We start from the raw sequence: 20,041 nt of genomic DNA, 5'->3' as shown, positions 1-20,041 counted from the left end.
TTCCTTTCTCCTGCTCTGAACAGTTCCTGTCTCGGCCAGAGATGTCAGCAGAGAGCACTGTGTCAGATTGAAAATAAAAAAAATTTCCTGCATGGCATATAGCAGCTAATAAGTATGGGAACTTGAGATTGTTTAATAGAAGTAAATTACAACTTGCTGACCCCAGTTGATTTGAAAGAAAAAGATTTTTGCTGGATACCCCCTTTAATAGAGGTCTCTGACCTATCCACCCTGGTTAGGATGGTTGGCCTGGATTACAAAAACAGCTGAGCTTGCTGTCCTCTTTTTTTTATGTAACTCTTGAAGAAATATCCAGCGGTAACCAGCTCACTAGTGTACTACCACCTATTGCACACTGTCAGCACCTTTGGTCGGGTCTGGGTGTTCACAGCTGACTGTGTGGGGGGGGGGAACCTTTACAGATGTGACATAGTTGGTGTAAAACAGATCTGGCAATGTAAAATCACAATGTGAATCTCTGCTTAGTAATCTTGTGACTCATTTCATGTTTTTTTTCCTTCAGAGGATTTGTGTGATCCTATACACAAAGAAAAATATGCAAAGTGTAAAGTAGCTGCATTAGATCTTCTTATTAAGGTAATCCTGATAAGTGTTGCATATAGAGTTGTTTCTTTCATGTTTTTTGTATGTTATGTTATAAAAGTTTATATTGTTTTTTATATTTGTTATATTGTAAATTATTTAAAGAAAGTATAAAAACAATAATGTAAAATTGTACTTTGTTACCCTACAGCAGTTATTGGATGTTTCCTTGTTATTACCAATATTTACTGTCTAACAAGAGGTTGTCTAGGAGAGAGGATTTTCTTTTACTACTAATAATACCACTTAAAAGTGGTTGTTGGGCAGTATATAAATCTGATCTTAAAAGGGTATTCTTACCATCATTTTCTTAATAGTTAAACCATAACTGTCATTTTTCAGAAATTAATAAATATCAGAAGTACAAGTGATTGTAAGAAACTTTGTAATAAGTTTTATTAAGCAAGAGTTTTTTTTCTGTATCTGAAAAGCTGTTTTCCTACCTCCCCCCTCACTGTCTCCATTATGCTCTATTGAGGGGGGAGGTATCAAGGGGGGTGAGTGAGCACAGAAAGGAGAAAAGTCAGCAGTGTACAAAACACTACATCCTGCAATCTTCTTTCACCAAGCTCCCTTGGTAAGCACTGACCTTTCTGACCTGTGAATCCAGGTTTTTATGTGCCCAGACAGTCTCCAAACTACACAAGCTGGTTCTGTCCCTTCCTGCTCACTTATCCCCCTTGACCCCTTCCCCCCTCCATGTTATAATGTAGCTGGGGGGTGTGGGAGGAGCTAAAGATCGTCTGGGTTGCCAATAGAAGATGTCAGCGGAACGCCCACCGCTACCGACTGCCCGCCGCTCTGGACTACTGAACTACTACTCTCCCACCTGCTCATAGCATGAGTAGGTGATGGGAGAGTAGTAGCTGGGTTATATCTCCGAGATCGCCGCCGCCGATGCTGCGCAGGGGAGACGCTAATCACTTCAGCCATCAGCCCCCTCCTGCTGCTTCCTTACTCTCTGAGATATAATCCGGCTACTACTCTCCCATCACCTGCGCATGCTATAAGCAGGTGGGGAGAGTAGTAGTTCGCCGCCGCCGCTGATGCTGCCGTGCAGGGGAGCCACACGTCACTGCAGCCATCATCCCCCTCCGCTCCCCCCTCCTGCTGCTTCCTTACACTCCTTCCTCCTGATGGCTGACTCCCCGCCCGGCCGCCGGCACGTGTGATCGGAGAGCGGCAGCCGGGCGGGGAGTCAGCCATCAGGAAGGAAGGAGTGTAAGGAGGCAGCAGGAGGGGGGAGCGGAGGGGGATGATGGCTGCAGTGACGTGCGGCTCCCCCTGCAGCATCGGCGGCGAACTACTATTCTCCCCACCTACTCATAGCATGCGCAGGTGATGGAGAGTAGTAGCAGGGTTATATCTCCGAGAGAGTAAGGAAGCAGCAGGAGGGGGATTATGGCTGCAGTGATTAGCGGCTCCCCTGGGCGGCATCAGCGGTGGCGATCTTGGAGATATAACCCTTCTACTACTCTCCCATCAGCTGCTTATGCTATCGGCGGGCTTACTGTTATGTACTGATTGCTTACATTTATGGAATACTTTGGGGAGCAAGGACACTTGCTCCCCAAAGTATTTCATAAATGTATTCAATCAAAAACACTGTATACTACATTTACATACACATTCATTGTAATTCCAATGGAGTGTCCAGCAGGGGCGCACTATATATAGAGTATATATGGTACTCATTGACTTCTATATATAGAGCGCACCCTGCTGGACACTCCATAGGAATTACACCTTTCGTTGTGACGTCACTGCTTTAGAGATAATTCTAACACTTCCTGATACACTAAATTAAGGGAAATAGCAGTATATGAGCATTTCCCATAATAAATGTACATTAGAAGATTATATAACTTTCCATCAGTAATAACATATAAAAAATAAATTTTGGCCGGACTTCTCCTTTAACAGGAGCTATTACACTAACCAGTTATTGGCTGTAATGGCCGATATTCGATTGGTTTCTCATCTGCAGCCAGTCATCAGGGTGGCTTTTATTGTTTCTTAGTGCAGCCATGTCCAAGCTCACTGCTGATTGTCCAGTGTAAGAGGGTGGCAAACACCATATAGCAGCACTTACACACAGACTATATACGACAACCTCCAAAAACTAGTGTGACCAGTATCTTTTGTCATCTGCAGCCAGTCTACAGGGTTGCTTTATTTTTTAGTGCAGCCATATCCAACCTCACTGCTCACTGTCCTGTGTAAGACATGGCACACCGTATAGCACCACTTACACACAGACTATATACGACTACCTCCAAAAGTAGTCTGAGTAATATATTTTCTTGGTTTGCTGTGATCTGTAGTGCAGCTATCTCAGTCTTGACTGTGCAGTGTCTATAAAATGGTGGACCCCAGGGGTAAGGGCCAAGGGTGTGGGGTTCCAAGCGATGCAGTGGGCAGAGGCCATGATTCTGGGCAGGGCGAACAGGTGATCATGTGGATAGTGGATAATGTGTCCAGTAACTTCTCCACCAGTCAGTCTTCCACGCAGTCCACCCACGCTAGCCAAGGGAATGAAACCCTTGCTCCAGCAGCTCAGCCTCCTTTCCCACAGCCTTGCCCCTCCAGGGAAAGGAGGGATTAAGATCCAACATGCTCCCAGGAACTCTTTTCTGGACCCTTCCCTGAGTCTGAGCAACCGGAGCAGTTGATCTATCCCCATGCCCAAACTATGCAGCTCACGCAGTCAGTGGGTGATGAGAGTTCACTGGGTTCTCACTCGATGCGATCGCAGGGGGGAGATCCGTTCTTCTGGCCGGGCCGGCCCTCAGCGTCGAAATGACGCTGATCCCGGCTCGGCAATAGAGTGCTGTGGCCTGCAGCAGGCCATAGCAATCTATGACCGATCTGATCGATCTTTGCGGTGTATATACACAGCATTGATCTCTATGAGAGATCATTGCTGTGGATATACAAGTCCCCCAGGGGGACTTCTAGTTGATGTAAAAAAAAAAAAAAAAAGTAAAAAAGTGTTTTTAGTAATAAAAAATCCCCTCCCCTAATAAAAGTCCAAATCACCCCCCTTTTCCCATTTTATAAATATAAATTAATAAATAAACAAATAAATTAACATATTTGGTATCGCCGCGCACGTAATTGCCCAAACTATTAAATTATCACATTCCTGATCGCGCACGGTAAATAGCGTAAGTGCAAAAAATTTCAAAAGTTTTTTTTTTTTGCATTTTTGGTCGCATCAAATCCAGAAAAATTTTTATAAAAAGTGATCTAAAAGTCGTATATGCGCAATCAAGGTACCGATAGAAAGAACACATCATGGCACAAAAAATGACACCTCACACAGCCCCATAGACCAAAGGATAAAAGCGCTATAAGCCTGGGAATAGAGTGATTTTAAGGAACATATATTTGTTAACAATGGTTTGAATTTTTTAAAAGCCATCATAATATAAAAGTTATACATGTTACATATCGTTGTAATCGTAACACTTGAGGAACATGCATAACAAGTCAGTTTTACCATAGTGCGAACAGTGTAAATGCAAAACTCCCCGAAATCAAAACAAATTGGTTTTTTATTTCAATTTGAAGGCGCAAATGATTTTTTTTCCGGTTTCGCAGCATATTTTATGGAAAAATAATGCCTGTCATTGCAAAGTACAATTGGTTTCGCAAAAATAAGCGCTCATATAAGTCTCTAGGTGAAAAAATGCAAGCGCTATGGACTTTTAAACATAAAATGAAAAAAGCAAAAGCGCAAAAACGAAATTGGCTTTGACCTTAAGGGGTTAAAGGAGAAGTCCGGCCAAATTTATTTTTTTATATGTTATTACTTATGGAAAGTTATACAATTTTCTAATGTACATTAATTATGGGAAATGCTCATATACTGCTATTTCCCTTCACGACGAAGGGTGTAATTCCTATGGAGTGTCCAGCAGGGGCGCTCTCTATATAGAAGTCAATGAGTACCATTGACTTCTATATATAGTGCGCCCCTGCTGGACACTCCATAGGAATTACAGTGTTTGTAATGTAATGTTATGCACTGTACTTTTGTGACTTCATGAATACATTTATGGAATACTTTGGGGAGCAAGTGTCCTTGCTCCCCAAAGTATCCCATAAATGTATTCAATGAATACATTTGCTGGGCACCGAGCAGGGAGGGAGAGAAGTGCCATCTACCTCACCCCTCCCTGCTCGGTGCTGGGAACATATACAAAGTACTACTCCCCCATTATCTGCAGATAATGGGGGAGTAGTACCTTTTGCTATCCCTATCACCGCCACCCCGCCGCTCACACAGGGGCTGCTTTTCATGCCCCCCGCCGCTCCCCTCCTCCTCCCGGCTTCAAACTTACTATCGCGCCGCTGATTCCCTGCCGCCCGCGCCGCTCCTCACTATACGGCCGGCCGCTGACTCCCTCCCGCACGCCCGTTTGTTCGCACGCCCCGTTCCTCACACTATCTGGCCGCCGCTCTCTGCTCTTGCATGCCCGCCCCCACCCCGGCCGGGAGCACGGCGCTTCCTGGTGTCCCCGGCCGGGTGGGGGCGGGCTGACACGGCCGGCATGCAAGAGCAGAGCGGCGGCCAGATAGTGTGAGGAACGGGGCGTGCGAATGAACGGGCATGCGGGAGGGACTCAGCGGCCGGCCGGATAGTGAGGAGCAGGGAATCAGCGGCGCGATAGTAAATTTGAAGACGGGAGAGGAGAGGGAGCGGCGGGGGGCATGAAAAGCAGCCCCTGTGTGAGCGGCGGTGGCGGCGGCGCGGGCGGTGATAGGGATAGCACAGGTACTACTCCCCCATTATCTGCAGATAATGGGGGAGTAGTACTTTGTATATGTTCCCAGCACCGAGCAGGGAGGGGGGAGGTAGATGGCACCTCTCTCCCTCCCTGCTCGGTGCCCTGCAAATGTATTCATTGAATACATTTATGGGATACTTTGGGGAGCAAGGACACTTGCTCCCCAAAGTATTCCATAAATGTATTCATGAAGTCACAAAAGTACAGTGCATAACATTACATTACATACACTGTAATTCCTATGGAGTGTTCAGCAGGGGCGCACTATATATAGAAGTCAATGGTACTCATTGACTTCTATATAGAGAGCGCCCCCTGCTGGACACTCCATAGGAATTACACCCTTCGTTGTGACGTCACTGGTTCTGAGAGAATTCTAACACTTCCTGATACACTAAATTAAGGGAAATGGCAGTATATGAGCATTTCCCATAATTAATGTACATTAGAAAATTGTATAACTTTCCATAAGTAATAACATATAAAAAAAATAATTTTGGCCGGACTTCTCCTTTAACCCCTTAAGGACGGGGCCCATTTTCGTTTTTGCGTTTTCGGTTTTTCCTGCTTGTGTTTAAAGGCCATAGCACTTGCATTTTTCCACCTAGAAACCCATATGAGCCCTTATTTTTTGCGTCACTAATTGTTCTTTGCAATGACAGGCTGAATTTTTGCATTGGGTACACTACGAAACCAGAAAAAAATTCAAAGTGTGGTGAAATTAAAAAAAAAAAAACGCATTTCTTTTATTTGGGGAACTGTGTTTTTTACGCCATTCGCCCTGGGGTAAAACTGACTTGTTATGCATGTTCCTCAAGTCGTTACGATTAAAACGATATATAACATGTATAACTTATATTGTATCTGATGGCCTATAAAAATTCAAACCATTGTTAACAAATATACGTTCCTTAAAATCGCTCCATTCCCATGCTTATAACGCTTTTATCCTTTGGTCTTTGGGGCTGTGTCAGGTGTAATTTTTTGCGCCATGATGTGTTCTTTATCGGTACCTTGATTGCGCATATACGACTTTTTATTACATTTTTTCTGGATTTGATGCAACCAAAAATGCACAATTTTGCACTTTGGGATTTTTTTGCGCTGACGCCGTTTACCGTGCGAGATCAGGAATGTGATTAATTAATTGGGCGATTACGTACGCGGCGATACCAAACATGTTTGTTTATTTATTTGTTTACTTTTATTTAAAACCTGGGAAAAGGGGGTGATTCAGACTTTTATTAGGGGAGGGGGCTTTTTACTATAAACAACACTTTTTTTTTTACACTTACACTAGAAGCCCCCCTGGGGGACTTCTAGTATATATACTTTGATCTCTCATTGAGATCTCTGCAGCATAGATATGCTGCAGAGATCAATGAGATAGGCACTCGTTTACTTCCGGCTGCTGCAGCCAGAAGTAAACGAGTGCCGAGCCGGGGACGGCACCATCTTGGACGAGTCCCCGGCCGGCATCAGTAACGGAGACAACGTCCCGGAGGAGCGATCTCCCCCACTAGACACCAGGGAAAGGTTGCCTCCGGTAATCGGAGGCAGCTGTCAACTTTGACAGCTGCCTCCGATTAGCTAATAAGCGGGCACGGCGATCAGACTGTGCCCCCTAATAGCGGCGGTCCCGGGCTACACGCGGCACCCTGGACCGCGGCGCTTCAAAGCGGGGCCGCCACGCGGCCCCGCTTTGAAGTGCTAATGAGGACATATGACGTACCGGTACGTCATGTCCTTAAGAGGTTAAAGGATTAAAAGTGTATTCATTCAATTACGTGGCCTCTTAAGAAGACTGTATTGTTATTTCTTCGTCCCTACCTCCAATGATTTTGCCTCTCATGCACAACTGCATGAGGGTGTGAGGCTAAATCTAGCCATAATCCGGCTATTTTTATTGGATGATTGTATTGTCCATTTCGTACCATGTTATCGTCAAACCCTAAATTTTAACGAATTCCAATTCAAACTCAAATTTTAATTCAAACTCAAAATCAAATTATAATTCAAATTTCAAAAATAAATAATAAAAAAAAAAAATGAATTTTAAATTTGATCGCCAGAACAGAAGCGGTGGGGAGAAGTGGTGATTGACATGATACTGGAAATTACCACAACTGCTAAAGTAGTCAGGGGGTGTCATGCTCCAGCGCTGGTCAGTCTAGTAATTTAAAAAAGACAAGTTATTAAGGGGGGGGGGGGGAGGAGGGGAGCAGTCAGCTTGTCAGGCACTGGAAGGGGAATACTCTCCAAGGCCTTTGACCTTTTAAAGTGACCTTCAGGCCTTTGAACTTGGTCGCATGTGCCTTGCCCATCTTGGTCAGCACTATTGTCTTGAGGTTGACCACCAGGCTGTTGCCCAGAATTTGGCATAAAGGTGCAATTAGGCAGCCTCAGAGGCATCAATGCATGCTGCCCCTGCTGTTTCCTGTCCATTTCCGTGGTGTTCCGTGGTGTCAGGCTTTTTTGGGTGGTTCATATGCCACCTGTTTTAATGGTTCCCTGTGTTCTCACTGCCATGCTGTGTCAGGCTAAATTTTGGGGTGGTTCATATGTTACCTCTGTTTTAATAGTTCCCTGTGTTCTCACTGCCATGCTGTGTCAGGCTAAATTTTGGGTGGTTCATATGCTACCTCTGTTTTAATGGTTCCCTGTGTTCTCACTGCCATGCTGTGTCGGGCTAAATTTTAGGTTGGTTCATATGCTACCTCTGTTTTAATGGTTCCCTGTATTCTCACTGCCATGCTGTGTTGGGCTAAATTTTGGGGTGGTTCATATGCTACCTCTGTTTTAATGGTTCACTGTGTGATCACTCACTGCACTGCTGTTGCCCAGAATTTGGCGTAATGGTGCAATTAGGCAGCCTCAGAGGCATCCATGCATGCTGTTTCCTGTCAATTTCCATGGTGTTTCTATCACTTTCTGAGGTTGACAAGTTTTCACATAACCTTCCCTGTACCAAGCTTAGGTCCCCTAAAAAAGCTCAAGAATGGGGTTCGAATACCGGCTTTCACAAAGCTCCCAGCTGTGTAATCCTTTGTTCTCTGCTCTCTGCTGCCGACTAATCTCACTCCTCCCCCTTCCCTCTCCATAGAACAGACAGGGGCATGTCTGATGCAACAAGACATAATTTCCTGCTAATGAGCAGTGAATGGAAGAGAGAAGGGATGGGGGGGGGACCTGGGAAAAGTCTTTTTGAATGCAGATAATGGCATATTTGCCTAATAAACCCAATTACAAAGTTTCTTAAAGTCGCCTGGACTGTTGATTTCTGCAAAATAAATAAAGTACGACAGTGACACTTTAAGCCAGGAGGAGACTATTAACAGAGAACAGGACATAAATGAAAGACTGAGATTTCTCCTCTTTTCAAATCTATTTCTTGCTTTGGCTTTAAAAATCCATCAGATAAATCTCTGTAAACGCACCCTTATCCTAGGGATCACCTATTCAGTTGGCAATTCCCTTTTTTAAACCATGTGAAACTTCAGAACACCTCAAGTCATGAAATTGTTAATGAAATTAATGAATTTTTTTTTTTAATTTAATTTCAGTTATTGCAACTTCTGAAGAAATCGTACACAATTGAAGAATTTCAAATTGGCGAAATTTTCAATAAATTTTATAGTGAACTTGCTAATAAAAGCAAATTATCAGATACAGGTAAGGTGTTTCACGTTTTCAATACATTTTTGATGAGAGACCTTGGTAAAGAATGCAAAATCATCTTAAGCAGATAACATTTCTGTAGCTATCTTGTCCAATTTTCCTATACATTTGAATCTTGGGCTCAGCTTAGCGTTTACATGTTCTGAATGGGAAGAAGGAAAGTAAGACTGCCAGACAGCTGTTAGGTCAGGAATCCAGAGGCTGCCATACAAATTATACTGTTTGCTGGCCCCACCGAAAATGCTATGTTTGACCTACTTTCATCTAAAGTGTATGGGGCCAATAGTGCATTCTTATAGACATGAATGTCATCAGTTTACATAGGTAAGTTTATATTTTTCCACAATCAATATAAGTGTGTAATAGTGAGAAGATATGACCACTGATACAACTCCCCTCTGCAATTACAAGAACAGTGTTGTGCCCATCTGTCTTTGGCATCCCCATAGACAATGATTGGAGCATCTCTTGAGTATGTGCAATGCTGCTCCATTAAGACTAGAGCTTCAGAAGTCCTGTTTTCATGACACATTTTTCTTGATCCTTTGGATAGAGTCCATGGTGGCAAAATCCCTTTTAGGTGCTTGAGCCAAAAAAAAAAAAAGGCATGGAAATTAGATCCAGTCTTATTTGTTGTATTGTCTGTTCCAATAGTTGCTCATTTGGTTGCTTTAGAATCATGTTTTTCTTATGTTTGTCAGTGCCATGTGATGTCTTCTAAAATTATATTCATATGTTCTATAGTTTTAGAAAAAGTGTATGAGCTTCTAGGAATATTGGGTGAAGTGCAGCCCAGTGACATGCTGAACAATTCTGAAAATCTCTTTCGAGCCTATCTGGGAGAATTAAAGGGACAGGTACTTTAAAAGATATGTTAACGCTTGAATTTGTTAAATTTGAATAGCTTTTTCAGCCGTAACATGTACAATAAAAAGCAGCTTAAGCCCCTATTACACGTGGTGACGGAGAGCGCTGCCAGCGCTCGCTTGCTGCCTGCGCTATTACACGTGTTGGCAAGGAACTGCCAGGGGATAGCAGATAGCAGTGGTCTGCTGCCGCCGCTCCTATTCCTCTAAACGAGAGCAGCATGTCGCTGCTATATTAGTCATTTGTCTTTAAACATGTTGAAAGACAAATGACAGCAATGATCAGCCGACATCGTTCGTGTCGGCAGATGGTTGCCTTTTATTACACAAGACTGTTATCGTCCGTAACGGCCGATTAATCGTTTGTTGTGTAACAGGGCCTTAAGTAAAAGCAGTGTGATTGATGTACAGAGGGTGTCCTCTTGTCGCCATGCTTTCCTTCTGCATGCTCTGTGGTTTTGCACATGTGTGATGTGTTTAGGGCATACAGCAGAGTGTCTACATGTGTACTATATGCATTGTACAGTACACAGAAAAGAAGAGGGTTGGCACCCAAGGGCCTGTGAGCTATAAAAAACATGCCTAGAATACTTTGATTTGTAAACAAAGATATCCATTGGTTTACTTGCACCTTGGGGCTGAATCCGGCCATCAGGTTTGTAGGTATATACATATAAAGTCTTAATTGCCTTTCTGCAAGTATCTAAGATAATGCATTGTGCTGTGAACTTGTCAGATCATAGACTGTTAAACTACTTTTTATCAGGCAGCCTTCCTCATTATTAATTCCACAAATCCTGTATTTGCATTATAGAAATGTTGAAATTTTGATCACATGTTCAAAAATTATGTCTGCTTTGTTTTTTGTCTTTAATAAGTATTATTTTTCCAATTTTACTGCACACTTCTAGATGACCTCATCCACCAGACAGCCTAAATTTTCAGTGGTAGCTGGATGTTTGAGAGGATTATCTGCACTCTTGATTAATTTTACAAAAACTGTAGAGGAAGGTAAGCTGCTGTCTTTTTATTGTACATTATTGTGTGTTCTAACAAGCAATATAGAATATGGGGCTATGACCAAGCCCCTTCATAGGCAGACTCTTAGATTTATAAACTTCTGCTTATAAGACAAGCAGTTTGCTTTTTTCATACATGGAAATAAGCAGCAATTGGCACAGGGCAGGGCAGATCATCTCAAGTGCCCAGAATTTAGATTAACTCCATGCCAGAGGAGGGGGAGGCTAGCAGTCATAGCGGATGGAAATGCTGGATGATAAGCCTTACTGCTCATTTGTGTATATGAGACATAGCCACAAGTTTTGTGGCTTACAGGAAGTTATTTATAGATCTAAAGGTTTGCCAATTAAAGGGTTTATCTCCTCCTGGTTCTGAAATTAGTTTCACTATGTAAAAACATCCAGCAGATTTACTTTAACATCTGAAAGTGAAAGTTTTCTTTCATTTTAAAAATGCAGATGTCCCCCCAGTTCAACCTTAAAAACAAGTTTTATAGTTAAAACGCTACTGTCATTTGTAGGGAATTTTGAGTTGTCTTATGAGCTTCTGATTGAAAAGTGTCTGTCTGTCTGTTGCGATCTGTTGCTATCTTGAAATACAGCCAAGGGAATCGCACGCAGTGTGCTACGCTTCCTGGCCACTCCTTTACTTTATAGACTGTATTAAAGCGAAGGAGTCTGATGTGATTGACAGCAGGGAGAGACGCTTGCTGCCTGCTTTATCTTGGAATAGTAGTTGTAAAATATTTACAGTTTGTCCTGAAAAAAAGCTGCATAAAAGAAAAGGTAAAGTTGTTGGAATGAAATAGTGATCCTTTGAGCTATAAGGAGTTAAAATCTAATATGCTGTACAGTTTGCATGCATTCATGCTAATTTATGACTTATGAAATGGCATCAGATTATTTTTTTTCCTGTCAGATGCTAGGACCTCTAAAGAAATCTTTGACTACACAATGAAGGCAATAAATCCTCAGGTACAGTAATACAAATAATAACAGCGATATTATCAAGTTATTTCTATACATTATTTCTTTGTTTTCTTTTTTTGTAGATTGACCTAAAGAGATACGCTGTGCCTTTAGGTGAGTTTTTATTTTCGTCTTTTGTTAGACTGTAGTATATGCACATTGCTTTCTTTATTTTACCAGACTTGCCCCTTTTGATACTGTTAACAGAGTAAAGGGTGAAAACTGCAGCATGTAGTACAAATGGTTGAGGAAAGACTAGTAAAAATAATGGAGATGGCTCTAATAAGTTGTGGCTAGTACATAGCAGTTGCTTCTAAGCCCGTGTCTTGTGTACGATACCACAACAAATTTGGTAGCCATTTGCCCATAAAACTGGTGTAAAATGCATAATTTTACAAATGCACGTGAGCACTGGACCATACTAAAAGTAGCACCCTGGGCTCCCCTAGCTTCGCAAGAACAGACAGCATCCTAAAAAAACACTTTGCATGAAGGTCCACAGAAAAGTATAAGAGGTCAGAATATTGCTTAAACACTATAAGGGTACAAACACACTTGCCAGATCTGCAGCGAGATTCGCTGCGGATGCCGGCCCTATACTTTCAATGCCAGACAAACTCGCAGCAGGGATGTACATCCCTGCTGCGAGTTGGTCCGCAGCCCGCCCTGTTAACCCCTTACCGGCTGGACACTATACATTACCGGGTCCCCGCTCCTGCTTGCTTCGGGGCTCCCGTTGTCTGCACGTCCCGCTCGGCCAATCAGTGCGCTGCGGCAGGGCAGCGCACTGATTGGCCGGGCGGGACGTGCCGGAAACCGCCGAAGCAAGCAGGAGCGGGGACCCGGTAATGTATAGTGTCCAGCCGGCTGGGGGTTAACGGGGCGGGCTGCGGACCAACTCGGAGCAGGGATGTACGTCCCTGCTGCGAGTTTGTCTGGCATTGAAAGTATAGGGCCGGGATCCACAGAGAGTCTCGCTGCAAATACGCAGCGAGGGGACTCGCTGCGGATCCGGCAAGTGTGTTTGTACCCTAAGAGATGAAATGCTTCCAGATTGTTCTTCAGAGAGGAATTCAACCAGGTATAGACCTAGACAATTAGCTGGCTAAGCTAGGCCTAGTGCTGAAATACACGGAAAATGACATTGTGATGCCAGAACTAATATATGTAAAAAAGAACACGAGACAACAAATAAAACTAGACTACATACAAAGACAAACAAAACAACTCAAGAAAAAACACTTTAGAGAACTCAGTTCATCCCCAGATTGCCAATCATCTCCAGCACGTAGCAGGGACTTGTGGGAACCACTGCATTAAATTTTTAAACTGGTTTTCTTTATACTCTACATAGACTGATGCGAGATAAGACAATCTGCCAATGTTTCATAATGGTGCTTCCTGCCCTGATATGTTTCCCACTATATAGCTGTGCTTTGAGATCAGGTCATCTGCGAGGGGTGGTTTTTTTTTTTTTAGAAGTTATACAGATCTGTAATTTACTTCTATTTAAAATCTCACGTCTTGCCATACTTATCAGCTGCTGTATGTCCTGCAGGAAATGTTTTCTTTTTAGTTTGACACAGTGCTCTCTGCTGACTTTTCTTTTCAGACAGACACTGTCCAGAGCAACAGCAAATTTTTCCATAGAAACCTCTCTAGCTCTGGACAGTTCCTGGCTTTGACAGAGGTGGCAGCAGAGAGCACTGTGTCAAACTGAAAGGAAAACAAATTTCCTGCAGGACATACAGTGGCTGATAAGTACTGGAAGACTGGATATTTTTAACCCCTTAGGGACTGAGTCTATTTGGGCCTTAATGACCAGGCTCATTTTTCAAAATCTGACCTGTCTCATTTAAGCGCTTATAGCTCAGTGATGCTTTAACGTATGCTAGCGATTCTGAGACTCTTTTTTCGTAACATATGGCACTTTATGTTAGTGGCAAAATTTGGTCACTGTCTTGTGTGTTTTCTGTGAAAAACATCAAAATATCATGAAAAATTTGAAAAATTTTGTACTTTACGAACTTTGAAATTCTCTCCTTCTAAAAAAGGAAAGTCACATGACATACATTAGTTACGAAGTCGTATTATCAATAAGTCCTCTTTATTCTGATTTCATTTCGTAAACATATTTTACCTTATTAGGGTGTTACGGGGCTTAGAAATGTATCAGCAAATTATCAAGTTTCATAAATTTTCCAAAACTGATTTTTTTTTTAGGGACCAGTTCTTTTTTTAAGTGGATTTAGGAGGCTTGTATACTTGTATAAGTCACCCCATTTTGGAAACTACACACCTTAAAGAATTAATCTTGGGATATGATGAGCATTTTTTTTAAAGGTTTTATTTATTGCTTTTAAGATTTAACAGTAAAAGGCATAAACTAATAGCAACAGAGACAAAACATCCATACTAGTGAGCAAAAGGGTACAGCAGTAGTACATTTCAACCCTCAGATCAAAGGAAAATATGCAGGTCAACCTCACTATTATACAGCAGCCTATGCAACAGAGTGTCTAACGAAGCAAGGGTGCCCAGGATGTGTCAGCAAGGTATAAACTAAATCAAAGTCCTCAACATTGTTTAGGGCCTGTTCTACAATCAGAGAAAACACATGTACTATTCATTCGATCACTCCATTCATACATTGCTCGGGAGCTGTGCCTCATCCCTCAACCCAGCTAAAGTTGTTTAAGCAGATAACCAAGGTTCCCAAATGTGATAGAACCTTTTAGGGGTGCCTCTAGCCGAATACGTAACATTATACATTTCCAAATCGTCATCTACCAGTTTCAGCCAGTGGGACAAAGTAGGACGCTTAGGAGGTTTCCAATTCAGTAGAATTGTTTTACGGGCATGATATAGCAGGACCCCAAAATCTGTAACACAGGTTCTCCTGAGTAGAAAAGTACCCCATATGTGGGCATAAACCACTGTATGGGCACACAGCCGGGCTCAGAAGGGGAAGAGCGCCAATTAGCATTTTCAGATTTTTCTGGAGAAGTTTCTGAGCGCCAGGTACATTTGCAGAGCCCTGTAGTGTCAGCAGAATAGAACACCCCAAAAATCACCCCATTTTGGAAAGTGCACCCCACAAAGAATTTATCCTGGGGTGCAGTGAGCATTTTGACCCCACAGGTATTAGAGGAAAGTATTCAAAACTAGACCGTAAAAAATAAAAAATTGAATTTTTCCAATAATATGTTTGTTTAGTTTAAAATTTCTCAATTTCACTAGAAACTGGGGAGAAAATGCACCCCCATATCTGTAACATAGATTCTCCTCAGTACAACAGTACCCCATTTGTAGGCATAAACCACTGTATGGGCACACGGCAGGGCTCAGAAGGGAAGGAGTGTCATTTTGGTTACGGGCAATCTGTGGGTGTTTACTGGCTATTTAGGGTGGTAAGTGGCAATCATGGGGTGTTTACTGGCTATCTGGGGTGGTGACAGGCAATCTGGGGTGGTTACGGGCAGTCTGTGGCAATCTGGGGTGGTAACTGGCAATCTGGGGTGGTTATGGGCAATCTGGTCTGGTTATGGGCAATCAGAAGTGGATACGGGCAGTCTGTGGCAATCTGGGGTGGCAACGGGCAATCTGGGGTGGTAACGCCATAAAGAGCTGATGGCAGCAGAATAGAGCCCATTAGTGACCGCCGTAAAAATTTTTATCGGCGGTCACTAATAACATAATACATGTATTCTCTGGGTTACTACGGTTACGGCGATTATCAAATTTGTGTAGGTTTTTTTAACTATTACTACTTTGGCACAAAAGAAACTATCTTCCTAGCAAAAACCCACAAAAACTGTTGCCACATTGCAAGATCCATAGCGTTCTTATCTTTTGCGCAATAGAGCTGGTTGTGGTTTTGTTCTGTTTTATGTAATATATTTTATTGTGTATAGGGAATGTAATGCATTTTTATTATTTGGGGGTGGGGGGGTGGGTTTTGTGTTTGGTGCACATTTTTTTGTATTGTATTATGCATCATGCTGACAGGCATTCAGCACAGCCATGCCTGTCAGCATGAGGCATCTCCAAGGTGATCCCGGGGGCCTTCATTAGGCCCCCGGGATCACCATAGAGACATTGGGGGACCGGACGGCGCCGCGGGACATTGCGATCACGTGAGTATGACCGCGGCGCTCATCGGGACCCACAGCAACCTGTTAGATAATGCTGTGAAGATTTGACAGCGTCATTTAACGGTTAAACTAACCTACCCGGATCCTCCGCTCCGGGAAGTTATAGGGGGCTGCTAGCTGTTACACTGACAGCTAATGCTCTGCCGCCGCAGGGAAAAGGCGTATGCATCGGAATAACGCCGGTTAGTGACCGCTGTGAAAAGGCAGCATGGCGGTCACTAAGGGGTTAAGTAGAAGTAAATTACAAATCTATACAACTTTCTGTAAACAGTTGATTTGAAAGAAAAAGATTTTCTCCGGAGTACACCTTTAAGATCTAAAAGGACTGGGGAGTGGTCCGACCAGGTAATGCCCATAATATCAGAGTGTTCAGTCAACCTCAGACCTAAGATGTTTTCAAAAAGTAGTCAAGCCTTGTGTGAATATAGCGTGGGTACAAAAAAGGTGTATGCCTTATCAGAGGGATAGTTATAGGCCAGAGATCAAAGAGCCCGTGGCAACAAATTAGCTGGCGAAATTTTTGTGACATTTGCATTAAAGAGTGGAACAATCTATCTAAACTCTGGATTAAGGGGACATTGAAGCCTCTTCCACAAAAAGGAGGGGAAATGTCAGAGAGTCAACCTTTCTGGCTACTATGGCTAATAGTCGGACTATACAAATTACAAAGAACTATAGGGGTATTAGAGAGGTCCCCTACCAAAATAATACTCCTAGAGGAGTGACACCACGCCTTCCCCATTCTTCATTTTTTAAGTGTCATAGATTACTTAGTGTTCACTATGGTTACCCAAGGAGCAATTTGGCGGGGGAGGGTGGTGGTGTCACCTTTCCAGAATTAAGCCAAATAATTGTGAGTTACCAGCACTACCAGCCTATACATTGGCTTGTTCCCACACAAAACCATGCCCATTTGTGTTCTCCAGTGGCCCCAAGCTGTTGCTGAAAGTCCGAGCAATGTCTTGCATCCATTGGAAAACACAAGGGGGTATGGTTTTAGATGCATGTGTGAATACAGCCTGTGTAAGAACAGCGGCTGTTTGACGCAGTGATGTCAAACAACGGCCGATGTCTTACATGTTCACCCGGTCGATACTGAAAGTTTGTGTAATACTGCAGATTGTGTTAAGTGGGCGGAGCCTTGCAGTATTAGCGCCACTTAGCCCGCCCACCGCATCAACGTTGCCCAGCCCCCTTGTCGGCCATTGGAACAGGCTGGCCTAAAGGTCTAGTCCCCACCCCTTCTAGGTCGGCCCACCAATGGGCGTCAAGGGGGCGGGGCCAACGGTGGTGAGGTGGGCAGGGCTAAGTGGCGCTAATCACGTGAGGCTCCACCCACTTAACACACAATCTGCAGTTGATAAAAGATCACTTTTTACTTGAATAAGCAGCATGACGTATGATATAAAATAAGCTATGAAAACTGCAAAATTTACCCTTTACACCTGTGTAGAGATGTCAAAATGCAAAAAAGGGGTGACAGTGTCACTTGAAGTATCGGTCGGAAAAACATAATTTGATTTTAATTGCAATGCGGGCACATTCGGGTGTGCCCACAATCCAATTGACCACTGACCACAGTGTTCAGTATTGCTGGGAGCTTTAAATGAGGGCAGCAGAAGAAATGCCGAACAGGTCGGTGTATCACTTGAATAATTCTGCTCAGCAGGCCACCTCATTGGTTTTCATGCCACACCACTCACTCGGCCTCTCTCTAGCTGCTGATAGACAGCTGTCTGCTTATGCAAAGTATAGATATACTACTGTCAATCAGCGGCCGGTGAGCAGAGTGTGCTGGTGCTCGTGAATATTCAGGACAAACACATAATGGAGAGGACTAGTTATTTCAGCTATTTATTTCATAGAACAACATAAGTGAGACGTCATTCTGTTTAGCTTCTGTGTCACTAGTTTGTGCTACTCTTACATAGGGCAGCATAAACCTACTGACAGGAGTCTTATACAACGGGTTACCCAGGCTTAGAATAACATGGCTGCTTTCTTCCAGAAACAGCATTATCCCTTCCACAGTTTGAATGCGGTTTTCAGATTAGTTGTATTGAAGTGAATGTAGCTAAACTGTAATACCACTTACAACCTGACGACAGGAGTGGCACTGTTTTTGTTTGAAAGTAGTTGTGTGCTAGATTAATTAGGCAAGGGCCTATTCATGACTTAATGTCTAAGAAACTGGTATATAATACAAATCCAAGAGGTCTGTCTTCTAGGTTTAAGGAACAAGATAGGGCAACTTGCTTTCATCTCAGATAGTATAGATCTGTCATCTATCTACTTTTTGTTTTTAATTAACATATTGTCTTTATAATCTCCAGCTGGCCTAAATCTTCTAGCTCAGCATGCTTCCCAGTTTAATACCTACCTTATGGACAACTATCAGAATGTTTTCGAAGTAATGTCTAAATGGTGCAGCCACTTAAATCATGAAGTAAAGAAAACCGCATTTGCTGCTATGGATTCCTTCTTAAAGCAAGTATGTGTATTTTTCCTCCTCATTTCAATAGATTTGAATTTGACCACATTTCCATACCATTTGCACATCTACATTATTTTCCATACTTTTTTTTTTTTTTCTTTTGTGATTTTGTCAGGTGAATAGTATAATCTGTGCAGAACCAACATTGTGATACTTACTTTCATAGATGGACTATGTTAACCCCCTCCCGCAGCGCGCACTGTAAATTATTGTTGCTGCAGCAACGTTAATTTATGATCCCTGATGATACATTCTTTATTATGAGGTTTATTAACATACAAAATAAATACTGGGAAGGGAGTGTTTTTGCAATCGTTTTATGCAAAAAATGAATGAAAAAAACAGATGCATTTGTGCATCCGTTTTAATCTGTTTTTCCATTGACTTCCATTAAAAACGGATCAAAACGCATGTTTTTTTTTTTTTGTTTTTTTTTACAAAATGTGTGTACGCTGAAAAAAAACTGTTTTTTATTATCTAAAGACATTATAATGATCCAAATGCATACAATAAACTTATAAGCCAATACTTTATGATAAAATGCAGCAAAACCTTTTCCAAAACATTTTAGGAATGGTTTACTATGTACCTTTGATCGCACCTAACAATATTTTTGCTGTTTGTTAAACAGCTCTCATACTAAACCTTTAAGTGATCATGTAAATAAAGTGTTATTGTTCAGATTTATTGACTTGAAATGTTTAATGGTCTTTCTTAGATAGCATCGCTGGTTACTAATGATGCTATAGCTCACAAAGGCAAGTTACAGTACTTCATGGAACAGTTTTATAAGATCATACGAAAGATGGATTCTTCCAGCAAGGAGCTCTTTATTGCTATTCGAGGATATGGGCTTTTTGCAGCGGTATGATTTTCCTATTTTTCGGTTCAGTACCATTCTCAAAATATTATGAAAATGCACTCATAGCGTAACAGCTGCAAAATATTTGTTTAGAGCCTTTGATACAATGTTGTACTTTTTTTGTTTACTCTAAAGCCATGCAAAGCAGTAAATGCCAAGGATGTGGATTTTATGTATATTGAACTAATTCAGCGTTGCAAGCAAATGTACCTAACAGAGGCTGAGACAGAAGATGACAATGTATATCAGCTACCAAACTTCCTGCAGGCCATTGCAAGTGTCATTCTTTACATGGACACTGTAAGTACAGTTAATAAACTTTTGGTTAGCAAACACTGATTTGGTAGTCTTTGATTTTTTGATCTGTTATTTAATGGACAATAGGCCCTTTTGTACTTTATAGTGTACCCACCATTCTGCTCACGTGCAGGATATCTTTTTGAAACTCTGCCATAGATTGCATTAGAAGTGTAATATAATGCAGTTACGTACACCACTCACTTTAGGAACGTACTGTATACCTGCCGTAGTTTGGAGAAGATATCCTGCCGCTTGAGCAGAATGATTGGTACACTTAAACCCCTTTTGTGCTGCGCTAGTTTG

At 42.3% G+C, this 20,041-nt stretch overlaps 1 protein-coding gene across 1 annotated transcript; it reads left to right on the top strand.

The window, feature by feature from the left end:
- Positions 1–557: 557 nt before the first annotated feature.
- LOC138775294 (DNA-dependent protein kinase catalytic subunit-like) lies at positions 558–19,738 on the top strand (the record flags this gene model as incomplete). Its single annotated transcript, XM_069955893.1, has 9 exons — positions 558–597; positions 8,960–9,068; positions 9,819–9,931; positions 10,852–10,951; positions 11,879–11,934; positions 12,012–12,042; positions 18,416–18,573; positions 19,295–19,441; positions 19,574–19,738. Coding segments are annotated over exons 3-9 (714 nt in total), but the record flags the coding sequence as incomplete, so codon positions are not given.
- Between the last annotated feature and the right edge of the window lie 303 nt (positions 19,739–20,041).

Source organism: Dendropsophus ebraccatus, unplaced genomic scaffold (assembly GCF_027789765.1).
Source record: "Dendropsophus ebraccatus isolate aDenEbr1 unplaced genomic scaffold, aDenEbr1.pat pat_scaffold_1489_ctg1, whole genome shotgun sequence".
NCBI lineage: Eukaryota > Metazoa > Chordata > Amphibia > Anura > Hylidae > Dendropsophus > Dendropsophus ebraccatus.
The sequence above is the reverse complement of the archived record's forward strand: the minus strand, read 5'-3'. Positions and strand labels throughout refer to the sequence as shown.